The sequence below is a fragment of the Amphiprion ocellaris genome, chromosome 14 (genome assembly GCF_022539595.1).
Source record: "Amphiprion ocellaris isolate individual 3 ecotype Okinawa chromosome 14, ASM2253959v1, whole genome shotgun sequence".
In the NCBI taxonomy this organism is placed as follows: domain Eukaryota; kingdom Metazoa; phylum Chordata; class Actinopteri; family Pomacentridae; genus Amphiprion; species Amphiprion ocellaris.
In genome coordinates, this window is record NC_072779.1 from 10384585 (window position 1) to 10397565 (window position 12981).

At 39.5% G+C, this 12981-nt stretch overlaps 2 protein-coding genes across 2 annotated transcripts in view; one reads left to right on the forward strand and one right to left on the reverse strand.

Moving 5' to 3' along the window:
- Positions 1–96: 96 nt before the first annotated feature.
- On the reverse strand, positions 97–3530 carry rfc3 (replication factor C (activator 1) 3). The gene is made up of 9 exons (XM_023298516.3): positions 3349–3530; positions 2313–2450; positions 2097–2164; positions 1828–1925; positions 1399–1580; positions 1147–1283; positions 959–1057; positions 790–859; positions 97–695 (listed from the first exon to the last, which is right to left on the reverse strand). The coding sequence occupies exons 1-9, from the start codon at positions 3433–3435 to the stop codon at positions 504–506; spliced, it is 1071 nt and encodes a 356-aa protein (XP_023154284.1). The 5' UTR covers positions 3436–3530; the 3' UTR covers positions 97–503.
- A 3442-nt stretch (positions 3531–6972) lies between these two features.
- Positions 6973–12981, forward strand: part of stard13a (StAR-related lipid transfer (START) domain containing 13a) — a 59924-nt gene continuing 53915 nt past the window's right edge. The window contains exons 1-2 of the mRNA XM_035943040.2: positions 6973–7126; positions 8779–9855. Of these exons, the coding sequence (XP_035798933.2) occupies positions 8920–9855 (936 nt within the window). The 5' untranslated portion in view covers positions 6973–7126; positions 8779–8919. The remainder of the gene's footprint in view (positions 7127–8778; positions 9856–12981) is intronic.

Here is a 12981-nt window from a genome sequence, read left to right on the forward strand (position 1 = left end):
GGTTTGCTACAGACCAAATAGTGAGTGCTATGGTAATAATCCTATATTGAGTCTGTTCATTCTTAACTTATATCCATAAAGCAGGATCACAGCATGTTGAAAAACAAAGCAATTTATTTTAATGTTCTTATGTAGAATTTTTGGAGAACATCTCCAAATGTTGCAGATTATTTTTAATACAAGTCACTAGTTGCCTCTATCAAAATGGCTCTGTTCGGTATTTTACATCACCTTTCTTATATTTTACACTACTAGAGCAACGGTTCAAAGTTTACATACATGTGTACAGTGCTGAGGTTTTAGGCGACAATCACTGTGAGACTCATTTTGAGATGAGTTGTGTCGATGTCACAACAACATCTGAAAGAATACACATGTAAATCTGTCTCAAGTCCACTAAAAGTCATGTTGGGACAAAAAAAAAAAACAAGAGAGCTACCATGAAATAAATGAGTGCTTTTGATTTCCTGTCAAGAGAAACAGGTATTTTAGTCCATTCAAAGTCAAAACATCATGGCATCCAGACCGTCCTCCATGAACTTCTTGTAGATGGCCATGAACTTCGCGATGAAAGCCTCTAGATGGTAGATAGCTTTGTTGCCCAGCTGTAGTCTGTGTTCATAGTAGGCTGCCATGTGGGCAACCTCCGTCTTCAACTGGCCATCACAGTTACTCAGCAGTTCTTTCACCAAACCCTGTTAGATGATTGGACAAGGAAAATGAATACTCACCGCCTTAAAAATTACCACAAACTATTTAACGTTTTGATTGGTGGATGAATTGTTGTACCTTCATGATAACGTCAGGAGGAACACAGTGAGTCAGCAGCTCGTACAGTCTGGCCCGAACCTCCAACAACCTAAAACAGAGTTAGATTGGGTTTCAGAATTAAATACCTCCACTAATTTCTCTAACAGAACCAATTAAACCTCTTCTTCTCCCTCTTTATCTTTCCTACCTCTGAGGTGTCTGCTGGCTGACGATGGCATTAGCTGTTTCTCTGAGGTAGACTACCCAGTCCGTCTCTGGGACGTCTTGGTCCACTGAGAACGGATACCTAGAAAAGATGAACAAAGGCTGAATAAATAAATACTAATCTACAGATAATTCAGTGGAAAAATCATAGTAAGTTTTGTCATAACTTACTGCTGCACTCTGCAGGCCTCGCACATCAAAAGGGCTTTGCGGAGGTTGCGACCAGATTTCTCACTGATCTGTTTGGCCAGCTCAGGAGGGAGAAGCAGACCCTCCTTTTTACAGACGGATGTGAGAACACTACAGACCTGGAAAACACAGGCAAAGAGGGAAACTGTGAAAATCTTGTAATGGGCCTGATGCATGTGTTCCATAAAATGCAGATTAGTAACTGCAGCCTAAACCACACCATCGCCCTCTTACCTCTTCTGTGCTCGGCAGTGGAACTCTGACAGCCAGACAACGGCTCCGAATCGGTCCAATGACTTTGGAGGTGGAGGTAGAGCAGAGGATGAGACGGCAGGTAGCCATGTACTTTTCCATTGTACGACGCAAAGCATGCTGGGCATCCTTTGTGAGTCTGTCCACCTCTGTTAGCAACACCACTGTGAACAAAAGAGTGCCAGTTACTCAAAGAGTGACACACTGATATGGCTCTACAGGACCAGTGATATCAGGGGAAACTACTTCATAGAGCAACGATGATCCTCTAATGGTATATTTACCTTTACCAAAAGATTTAATAGCCATATGTTTGCAAGAGATATACGTCCATCTGTTAGTAAGTCCTCTTAACATATGGAGTAGTAGTTAAAGGCTAAACAGGCACAAAGGGATATTTGTCTCTTCTACCTTTGAACTCTCTCTGGGTGCTTGACTGGATTTGCTGGGACTGAGCCACAGTTTTAATCAGCTCTTGAATCACCACACGGTCCTGGTTTCCTGCATCACTGGACAACACAGACAAGAGATACTTAAGTCTTATAACACATAATGTAATATCTCAACCAAAAAGACCTTCTGCCAAGTAACAGGAACTACAGTTGTCAAATGAAATGGAGAAAAAAAGCAAAATAATACAGATTAGAAATACAACATAGCAGAAAATGGATGTAAGCTACCTTGGGTTGACTTCCAAGTGATAGTTGCTGGCTATTGTGTTGATCTCAATTTTCTTCTTTGAGGGAGCCTGGAGTCAAAAAACAAATCAGTGATGCACTTAAATCTTCAGACAATCTAATTGTAAACTCACGTGCTGCATGTGAACGATGCTTTGAAAGACAACTATGCAGTGGGAGAGTAAAGTGACTGTGTATTTTCATTATTTTTCTTCTCACCACGATGGTCTGGTGCTCTATGCGAAGCTTCTCCACTCCTGCTCCATACAACTCCCTCAGCAGACACATGATGCGGGTCTTCTTCCCGGCACCAGACGGACCGTACACCAGCAAGTGTGGGAAGTCGCCACATTGGACCTGAAACAAACATTCACAAAGAGGTTTTAGTTATTTGGAAAAGGTTTTCTTAGAAAAGACATATCATGTTCCCCAAATTTACTAGTAATATACATACTCTTAGCTACAGATGGGTAACAAAATTGAGGTAAAACCAAGATAAACTCTCTCTGTAAGGGACTGAGCTACAGAACAGCACCATTCAGTGACCTCTTGTGCCCAGTCCAGTGTTACTCCTGGTTTGAATTTAGTAAAGTGATTTAATTATTAAGGACCCAACAAAAAACATAACTACAACTTTCCAGACTAGTAAATCTTAAGGCTAAGACCCCACAGTACTATTATTTATTGAAATTAACATAACCAATTTAGAACTAAAGCTATGACCTCACAACAGTATTCATGAACCAATTCATCCAAGTATTCCTTGGAGTCTTCATTCATTTCTCTTTTTGTTTTGCTCATTTAGTGAGTAGAAATGTGCGCCAAATTAGTTTTTGAAAATAAATAATTGCAATATTCTGTTTTATGATTATTCTGCATGCTTATAAATAATCAAAACTGGAAAAAACTGTAATTTTAATATGATATTCTGCTTTCAGGCAGTGAGATGAACAACCTAAGATTTTTGAGGTGCTCTCACTCTGCTAAATAAGTCATTAAGTAAAATACATTAATTAAGGCAAAACTAATTTCATAAATCACGTTAACGTTACCTCAAGACACCGTTAATACTTTAAACTGTTCACTGAAACAAGATAGCTTAACTCTAGTTGTTATGCAAGTTTATTTACAAGTAAAAGACCCAAACAGCACAACAAACCATTTCTCTTGGTGACGCAGTTTAACTGGTATTCGATTGATGCTAATGCTAACCTGAATAAACAGTTAGCACGCATGAGTTAGTTTTCCTTCTTACCAGGTTTTTCAGCTGAGTCGCTTGCTCTTTATGAAAGTCCAGTTTCCCGAGGGAGGTCGGACGATATTTGTCCACCCATAAACTCATCGTGTTATAAAGTTAGTAGACGTTAAAGCCCGTGTTGACAACAGACAGCGGCTAGCTGCTCTCCCGCGAAATACTGTTCACACACTCGCGCTCTGTGACCGTTTCCTCCGCAGCTACGGTGAGTCGAAGGAGTCAAAACTGCTGAAAGCGAATCTAAAATTCACCTCAACGCCATGAAAACCTCAAGGCTGTAAGTAACTTGGGAAGTTGTGATAAACATTGTGCGTGGCATCAAACACAGCTGCTTTTTATCTGGTGGGGTCTTTTTAACGGCAGTCTGGCAGAATTATGTCATGTATATATCTTCTGTAGCATTTTAGCAGCTTTACTGTCAGTGCAATTAGCAAATCGAAAATTGCCGTCAGCACCTGTAAACACCATGTAAATTATGGCAGGCTTTAGTTTTATCAGTGGCTCTTTGAGCATTTAATTTTTTAAAGATGGAATCCTTGAAACACGTGCCAGTCAAAAAAAAAAAAAAAAAAAAAACACGTTAGTGTACATCTTTTCTGAGACAGACCTGTTTTTTCAGTACATTCTGCAGGTTCTTGATGGGGTTTAAGTCAAGATTATGGGGGGGCCAGCCTTAAACTTTGTGTCTTAATTTTAGCCATTTCATCTTATTGTCACCTTCTCAATTGCATCCAAGGCCCAACATTTTGGCTGATGATTTTGTGGAGGTAAGCCTCTGTTTTTGTTATTCCATTTACTTTGTGGAAAAGAACAGCCCTAGAGCATGATACCACCACCACCATGCTTGACAGTGGGTTTGGTGCTGTTGGGGTTACAGGCCTCCATTTCTTTCCCCTCTCCTCTTTCACTGTAGTCTTTGGATATTCAAGACAGCCATGATATACATGATCTTTACAAATTTATGTAAAGTTTTGTTTACAAATATACACTATGCAGACTGTCTGACTCTGGGTTTATTTTTTATCATTGCAGACTGTAAAACACTTAGATGCTGCCCCTGCGCCATGGTTTATCTACTTCTTTCAGTTGTTTACAGAAAAGTCCTCTTATCTATTGTTATCTTTCAATTTTTTTAAAATCGTTATTGCTTTACCTGAATAACACAACTTTTATGATAACAGCTCTATACCCTATGCCACTGTAGAAAAATTATGAAATACATGTTTGAAGCAGTTTCTATCTTGAAGTTCTTACCGTTGCATTTCAGTATCGAACAGTTCATGTTTTGCTCCTCATGTTTCAAATCTATTTCCAAATAAACAGGGAATTTAGCACCATAGATATTCATGGTATCCTTAGAGTCACAGGTAGCATCTTTTGTGATGAATTATGTCTTATAGCAACCCAGCAGTTCACAAGACGTGACCTTCACTTCTGTCACTCTTGCATGACTCCAGGTAGACATTTGTGTGTATACGACCCACAACAGCCCTGGATAAGATTTGTGTTGTTGAGAAAAAGCTCAAGAGAGGAGGAGGGTTAAAGGATAGCATCTTTTCAGTGACACAGTCTGATGCCACGAAGGAATGTAAAACAGTTAATCCCATGTGACAAAAGCAAGAACTTGAAATGTCACCATGCTGTTATGCATTAATGAAAACAGGCTAGCTGGTAGCTGGAGCTATGCAAAGAGAAAATAATATTGCACAAAATCCATTTAGACTGGCATTCCAAGAATAAAAACTCCCTCACCAGGCAAGGAAGTGCAGTATTTTTAATGCCACCTTTTCTGTTGCGGAGTAAGTTGGAAAGGACATTTTTCTTCTCTTATCTGACCAAATGCACGAGAATGTTTGTTGTCAAAATTAGGATTTGTTGTAGCTACATTACACACTGTCAAGATAACACAGCTTACATAATTCAGCATAAATGTCTCTTCATAGAGGTTTTGTGTGCTTTTCCTCAGGGAAATTGATTTGTCCAGTTAAAGAGAGTTATAACAATCCCATCTGTTACTCATTACTTTTTTCTTTTTTCTAATTCCTTTATTAAAACTTCCTTTATACCTGTCAAATGTCACCTTGTCTTCCGTTCTCTGCTTTTTTTCCTCTTCTTTATTCTTTGCTTTGCTTTCCTTCAACCTGAACCAGGTAACTATACCTCTCTGTCACAGGAATGTTATATGTGAAGCATGTCTCGGCACGTTAGCGTAGCTTGCATTGAAATCCAAGCTATATTAATATACAGTAGATCAGTCATCACAGCAGCGTGGAGCAGTGTGACATCTGTGGACAACTTAACAAGTTCTTCCAAACAAGATGACTTTTATTAATGGGAAGTCATTTGTTAGTTCAGTTTCACTTATATGAATTAATGTGATTTTTATAATAGCTTGGTGCTGATTTGGCATCAACTGTAAAAGGTAGTTTCTATTCACCTATTAGGACAGAAAGTCATTTAAATGATGAATTTGGTCAAAAACACAGAAATGCTTACATTTGAAAAATAGAACTTTATTGATATAGAAGGCCACAATCACTCATGATGAACTTCAAACCATACAGACTGTCAATCTCCAAGCAGCAGAAGAAAACAGATCGTAGGATAAATGATCAATTATCATGATTATTCTTTATTCCGAAAGCTCAATATTGTTAATGTCCTATTGTGAGCTTTTCAAATGTTATTTTTGAACACTTACACTGCTGCAAACATGCCATTGCCGAGCTACTTTATTTTTGATGAATTGAAGTCAATATCATTCCACCCCAGAAAATCACTCGTGAGCTTTTCGAGCAGTCCGACGAATATATTGCATTACATATTTCAGTACATATTACACTCTCCACCTTGACCACGCCGTTTCCTTAAAAGTACAGGCTTCAACAGGCACAGTCATCATCATCAGGGTTAATGTACAAATTACCCGTCTTCACTCCTGACCCAATACATTCTCTCCAAAATGTGAAGTTCAGTGTTTTCTGGCAAACTCAAGGAATTCCACAGTCCATCGACAGCAGTGTAAGGACCCTTGAGCTGTTGATTAAAGCTCACTGGCTGCGTGGCTCCAGTAGCAAGGAGTATGAAGTTAGAGAGATTTGCACAGGATAAGAATCAGTGTAAAGCATTACCTCATGTGTTGTGGAGGAATGCGCTTCTGAGGTGAAAAATCTTTCGCCCTGAGCCACATCGCTCAGCAATGAGTGAAAAGGAGGAGTGAGGAGGGGGGAAGAGGGCCCCAAGCCTCTTAATCAAAGTCTGTTTGTCTCAGACATGATGTACGTGCAGCTATTTAATCTGCATGATCATTTCCACAACAAAACCTTCAGTATCCTTTGCCTGGAGTGTGTAATTTGTCCTTTTTTCCTCTCTCTGTCTCTCTTGTACACATGTGCATTTACATGAAAAATAATCATAGTCATACTCCACACACACACACACACACACACACACACACACACACACACACACACACACACACACACACACACACACACACACACACTTACACACTTACAGAAGCAGCACCAACACCTGCTTGTAGCCCGTCTTTATTCTGAGGTAATGTAGGAGGGAGAAGCATTCCTCAGTCAGTCTCTCCTCCCCTCTCGGCTTTTCACATCTTTACCGAAATAAAGTCACTCTTTCTGTATTATTGGTGCCATGCGGCATCTAAACACTGAGATACACCGCTGGATATGTCTCTTACCTCCTGGTTCTTCAGCTTGCTGTGTTGGAAGCATTCTTGGATGATAGAACTTCTGCTCAAAAATGTCTGGTATGTCGAAATCTGAACTTTTTTTTTCTTTATCATACAGGCACATGTTCATGCATGCTTTTAAAGAAAAATAATGTCCCCATATGTGGCAGTTATTGACATCATGCTATTAAGTTAGTCAAACTATTTTAACTCTCAGTTGACACATGGGAACACATGTCTGTTGGCAGGCCTGTAGTATGAAAGTCGTTTTTTGGGGATATTTTGCACTTATATCTTTCTGTGAGTATTCAGTATTTTAACCTAATTTTAAAACTTCACTGTGTGAAAGACAAAGAAAACACACCAGGCAAGGAAAGGGTGTGTAGGCTTCAGCCAAAAATAGCAATCTACCAGGAAAAAACAATGTGTTTGAGAAAAATGCATTAAAAAAAAAAAAAAAAAAAAAAGTCTTAACAGCTACAGAGCGGTGGGTTGTGAAGCTTTGCTGGCATGAGTCAGTCACACTGGAATTGTTTTGGCCCAGTGTATCAAATTTTTAAATAATTTCATAAAAAATATTGAAAAACTTTTTTTTCCAAACAGTTACAATAATGTCATCAGATTTTGCGTTGCAAATACATTTGTCTCTACAAACAGCAGCTTTTTAAAAACTGTTCTTGATGTGATGCCAGAGCTTAAATCTGCAGTAGATAGTGGCACAAAGTAACTAAGTACATTTACTCAAGTACTGTATTTAAGTACAATGTTGAGATACTTGTTCGTTACTTATTTCCATTTCTAAGTAAAATATTGTACATTATACTCCACTGTATTTATCTGAGAGCTTTAGCTAATCTTATGATGAAGATTTTACAGTGTATATTCTAAGTGTGTTGCTGTAAAGATTAGAAAAAGCAGTGTGTAGCCTGAGACACGTTTCAGATGTGTATGAATTGTTAACGGATCCACCAAATAGCATTTTCAAATGTTCAAATGACCCAATATTTCACCAGTAAATGATTGCAGTAAAAATCCCACAACTGAGAACAGATATATGTATTATAACTAAAGTTTTATCTTTTTTCCTCTCAGTGTTCGTATGAAAACCCCTCACATTTATCTGGTATGCCTGTATATGTAAAACTGTATATAAAGTAGTTTAAACTTCCAGCAGCTACAACAATCACGAGCAGTTTCCCCTCTGGAATCAATAAAGTATTTCTGATTCTAATGCTGTTGACACACTGATGCTTCAGTATTAATAATTTAATTATGTCATATGTAATAATGAATTAGTCAAACGGACCAAAGCAGCAGTTTTGCTTTAATGCTTTAAATACATTTTGCTGCTATTGCTTGTGCAGGATTTTTCATGCGAGGTTTTTACTTTTAATGGAGTGTTTTTACCTTGCTCAACTGGTACTTTTACTTAGGCAAAGGATCTGAATGCTTCCATGTCTGGCAATAGATTGTGATGGAGTATCCTCTCAGTGCCCAAAGGGATAGATGTTTAGAGACAAAAATGATTGATTGGTCATAATTAAACGGACTTCTGGAGGCCTGTCTAAGCAGCACTTTCATCTGTCTTTAGTGCTATCATAGACTTAAACTCAGACTGGAACCATCTACAGAGACAAATGGTGCTGAGTTATACATGAATGTGTGATCATAATTCAGTTTGCCTAAATTTTCATTCTCTGTTTCTTTTTCTCTTCTTCTCTTCCCCTCAGGTATCAACAGGACTTGGAACATTCAGATGTGCTCCATACTGTAACTATTATTCACACATAGCTTCATTTTGGCAGCTTCACCTGAATCAATTCATCGAGCTCTGCTTGAACGAGCCAACATCACCACTAAAGAACATACCGATGAGGACTGGTTTGGTAGCAATGCATGAAGGTCCATTAGCCGCGCTGCCTCTCCAGGAACAGCCAGACAGACATGTTTACCACCAGCCTGTGGATGTCTCTTTGGATGACCTACAAGTTCAAGTTCCCCTCCTGACTCAAGGCTCCGGCAGCCCGCTAAGAAGCATGTCTGAACTTGTGCCTCTCCTGCACTGTGCTCTGGATCCTGCGGCCAGTCATGCTAAAAAATGGAAGGACCTGAAGGTGGACAGCTGTTCCACGTGTGATCCAACTAAGGAGGGTGACTTGAAGCAGAATGGTCACTGTGAATGCAGTAAAAGTTCAGACTTGGCTCCTGGAACAGGTCAGGACACGGAGGTGTCAGACCTGGATTGTGGAGCTGCTGTTCACAGTAATTCTCAGATGGAGGCACAGACTGTAAAATACTGTGATGCTGTAATACCTCAACAGCAAGAAGGGAGCCCCACAGATGCCTCCTGTCCTGCTGAGAGCTTTTCCACCTCACAAGTCCTGGACAACTATTGTGACAAACATCTGCCTGCGTCTGCATCAGATGACTGTTCACTGGATGTGCTGAGAATAGTAAAACACAAGCCGAGTGCCATTGTATTCTGTGATTACGACAACCAGGTGATCATTGTCAATGAGAGCTCTGATGGCACAGGATCCTCCTCGTCCACCTCTAAAGAGGGCAAGGATGATGATGATGATGATGATGATGATGATGATGATGTTCCTGAGACGTTACAATATAAGGAATTCCTGGTCAGCCGTCATCGTAGAAACTTGAGCAGGAACAGGAAGGGCTTGAGGAGGAGACAGGATGCCCAGCCTAGCAGCACAGCATCGGCATGGCAAAAGTCCAGCAACACGGGCAAACCTGACTTCACAGGTAGCCAGGAGGAAGAGGATACATGGCAGAACAATGCAAAGCAGGTAAGAAAAACAAGACAGGGGTAGAGCGATAACAAAGGCAAAGACGTGTCATTTGCTTTGTAGAATAGCCAGAAGAAGCAGTGTAAGCGTTGCATTGTGCCACAGATAACTGGAACCTTTTCACATTAGGCATTTGTCTTGTCATTGAAGGAAAAGCACAGTTTTTACCAACAAAATTATAAATGACTCTGTTCTCTTCGAGTGTCTGACTGAGCCACAGCAGTGTGACAGTAAACCAGGATTCACTTCAAGAAACTGAACCAGCTGCGTGGATTTTATTATATGTGCTTTTCCTACTATGACATGTCAAAATGTCTCGTCAAAAAGACCAATTTGTAATAGTGATCCTTTTGTTCACCACTAGAGGGCAGCAGTGACACATTATTTAAGATGCTCAACACAGGCTTGCTGTGGAGGATTTATTAGTGTCTTCCAAAGATGTGTAAAAAGGTGAATTATTGTGAATTTATAAATAATTCTATTGCAACTCCTAACAATATTGATTGATTTCATGCTCAATATTATGTAATGCACAGTGAGTGGTGTGTAGATCCAGTCCTGTATGTAGATAAAACCTCCAGTTTTAATACACTAGATCACTACTTAAGCTTTATTATATTTTTTAAAAAACTGACATAAAAGTATTTTTTTAGGTTTAACTTTGCTGTCTACACATAATCCCAACAATAACTGTCATATATTGCAAGAGCACCAGTCTAGTTTCTCCACGCCCACTGATTTCCTGCCACAAATATTATGTTACCAAAAGTTCTTTGGTAGAAAGTAAAAAGTAAAAGTAAAAAGAGCTACTACTTTAGCAGGTATATCTCCTATAATAAATTCCTCTCATATTTCCCCCTGGCCCAGGCCTGGCAGCTCTTATCTCCCAGCATGCACCACACCAGCAGGCATCCTTTCGGTGTGATCGTGCCCCTGACTGTGTTCTCACACCTGTCAGAGCAGCCCTCAGTCCGCTGGCACATTCCCACAACAGTCCTCTGGCACACTGCGAGCTGTTTCTCCCCTCTTGGCCCAAAATGAAAGGATTACTTCTGCCCACGCTCCTTTTGTGACGTTGTTCTCCGAGTTTGACCAAGTAGCTTTTAAAGTCAGTTATTGACAGGCTTTGGCCGGTGCTCATTTGAATACCTGTTTAGTCGAAGAGGCCCCGTTGTGGTTCCACATTCCTGGAATATCTTGGCTCAGGCGGTTTTGTCACACTTCCCAATGTGGGTAAGAAGTTTGCCAAAATGAAATAATTTGAGGAGTTTTTTCATAAAGGAAAGTTTTTCCGAAAAAATGTACTTAGAATGAGATGAGACTTACAAGTTTGACTGTCTCAAGCCCCAGAGGTTTAGGTGTGTTGACTCTTATTACAGCTGGTCAGTGGTCTTTGGCCTGTTACTGTCAAGTCAATCAAGAACAGCTTTTCTTACCAAGTTAAATCAGCTGGAGTTTGTTTTCTTGCTAGAGTTTCCATTTCTGGGATCCGTTATCACATAGCAACTAAGTAAATATATTCCTTATTACCATTCATTTCAGATAGACAGCCACAGCTAGCATCACTGCAGTGGTTAAAAAAGACGATATTATAAAGAAGTAATTTCAACTTTCAGTCTTAACAACAAATTTTAGTCTAAGAACCAGCTCAGAGTTGCTTCTCTTGTTGTCAGATCTGCCTGAATAAATTAGTGATTCTCAAATGATCGTCACTATGTATAATTCTTTGTGATATTTTAACTGTAACAAAGACAATTTAAAAAAGAATCTATCTTCTAAGCAGTTTGGTGTGTTGCTTCTTCAGATTAAATGCCAACTTTACAACGCTAAACTTACTCCAACCTCCACTGAGCAGAAAAATAAACCTCGATACATATTAAATGGAAGGGAGCTGCTGTAGTGTTGACTCGTACGGCTTACTGAGATTCCACTTTAATGATCAGTTTTTGTGTCTGCGTCTCCCTTAAATTGCGTGTTTTTTGAATGGACTGTGGTGTGAAAGGTGCCTGTGTTTTCCCACTCAGAGCTTCCCTCTCAAGCATTACTGTGAGAATATTTTAATAGATATCACACTTGAACTTGTTTTATGGCACTTACACAGGTTGTTTTCTCCTGACTAGATCCTTGCTTGTGTTTTATCCACTCTCTGATGTGTTGCTTTGGATAAAAGCGTGCTAAATGAAATTTCTTGTTCTACAATTTTGCTGCGGCTTTTCCTCATGAAATTTTGCAGTAGTATATTTAGCCTGATGGCAATATGTGCTTGTTTTTCTGGATTTGGAGGATAATCAGAATTAGTTTTCCATTCTGTTGTTGGTGCCTACTCTGGCAAATTTCAAATGAGGTCCACTACTTGAGACTAGACAGCACCACTGGAGATTTACTCCATCTAATGTAAGTTAAATCCATTTATTGTTGCGTTTGGGACTTTGGAGGCAGATAACGTGCCACAATTGAATTGGAGCTTTTTAAAATGCATTTCAAGCCTGGTCAAGAGTGATAATTAGGTTTTTGTCAGTCCAAGTCCTTACTGAGCCTTGACTCCCTTTTGAATCGATCTCTAATGTATCTTAGAGGAGACTTAAATGGTTTTGACAATCATTTGGCGCATGAGACAGAATGACAAACACACGTGCAAAACCTCAAATTAAACACAATGTAAATTATTTAACCAAGAGCTGAAGGAAGAAGCTTAGCAATGTATTGGTGAGATTCTGCTAAAATTTTTCCATGTGATCTGATCTTATAGCTGAGTGGTCAGAGGCAGTGGAGCAAATACCAACAAGCACTGAGTCTCTGGTTCAATTCCCAGCCTGCCAAACACTTTATCCCTTTACTGTCACTCCCCTGCTGTCTCCCAGACATTTCTTATCCATCTCAGTTACATCCAAGCAAAGACAAGTGGCAAAAAAGAGGTAATTTTACACAGAATTTTACACCTTTCCTCTCCTCTAAAGAACAAGTCATCACCAACATTTTTAGTTGCACTTCAAAGCAGCAGAACGCATTAACAGACCAAGAACACACTTTAGCTGTATATACTATAGAGATATATCACACTAAAAGGTGTCTCGGTCTCTCCAAGTACAGTTCAGACGAGTAATGAAATGGTCTTTTAGCATTAGA

Bases quoted from the DNA above. Each gene is read 5' to 3' on its own strand.
- rfc3 (XM_023298516.3), bottom strand. From the start codon at position 3,435: ATGAGTTTATGGGTGGACAAATATCGTCCGACCTCCCTCGGGAAACTG. The intron at 2,451-3,348 runs GTAAGAAGGAAA...TGTTTGTTTCAG, and splicing joins CGACTCAGCTGAAAAACCTG to GTCCAATGTGGCGACTTCCC. The intron at 1,926-2,096 runs GTAGCTTACATC...TGTGTTGTCCAG, and splicing joins CACTTGGAAGTCAACCCAAG to TGATGCAGGAAACCAGGACC.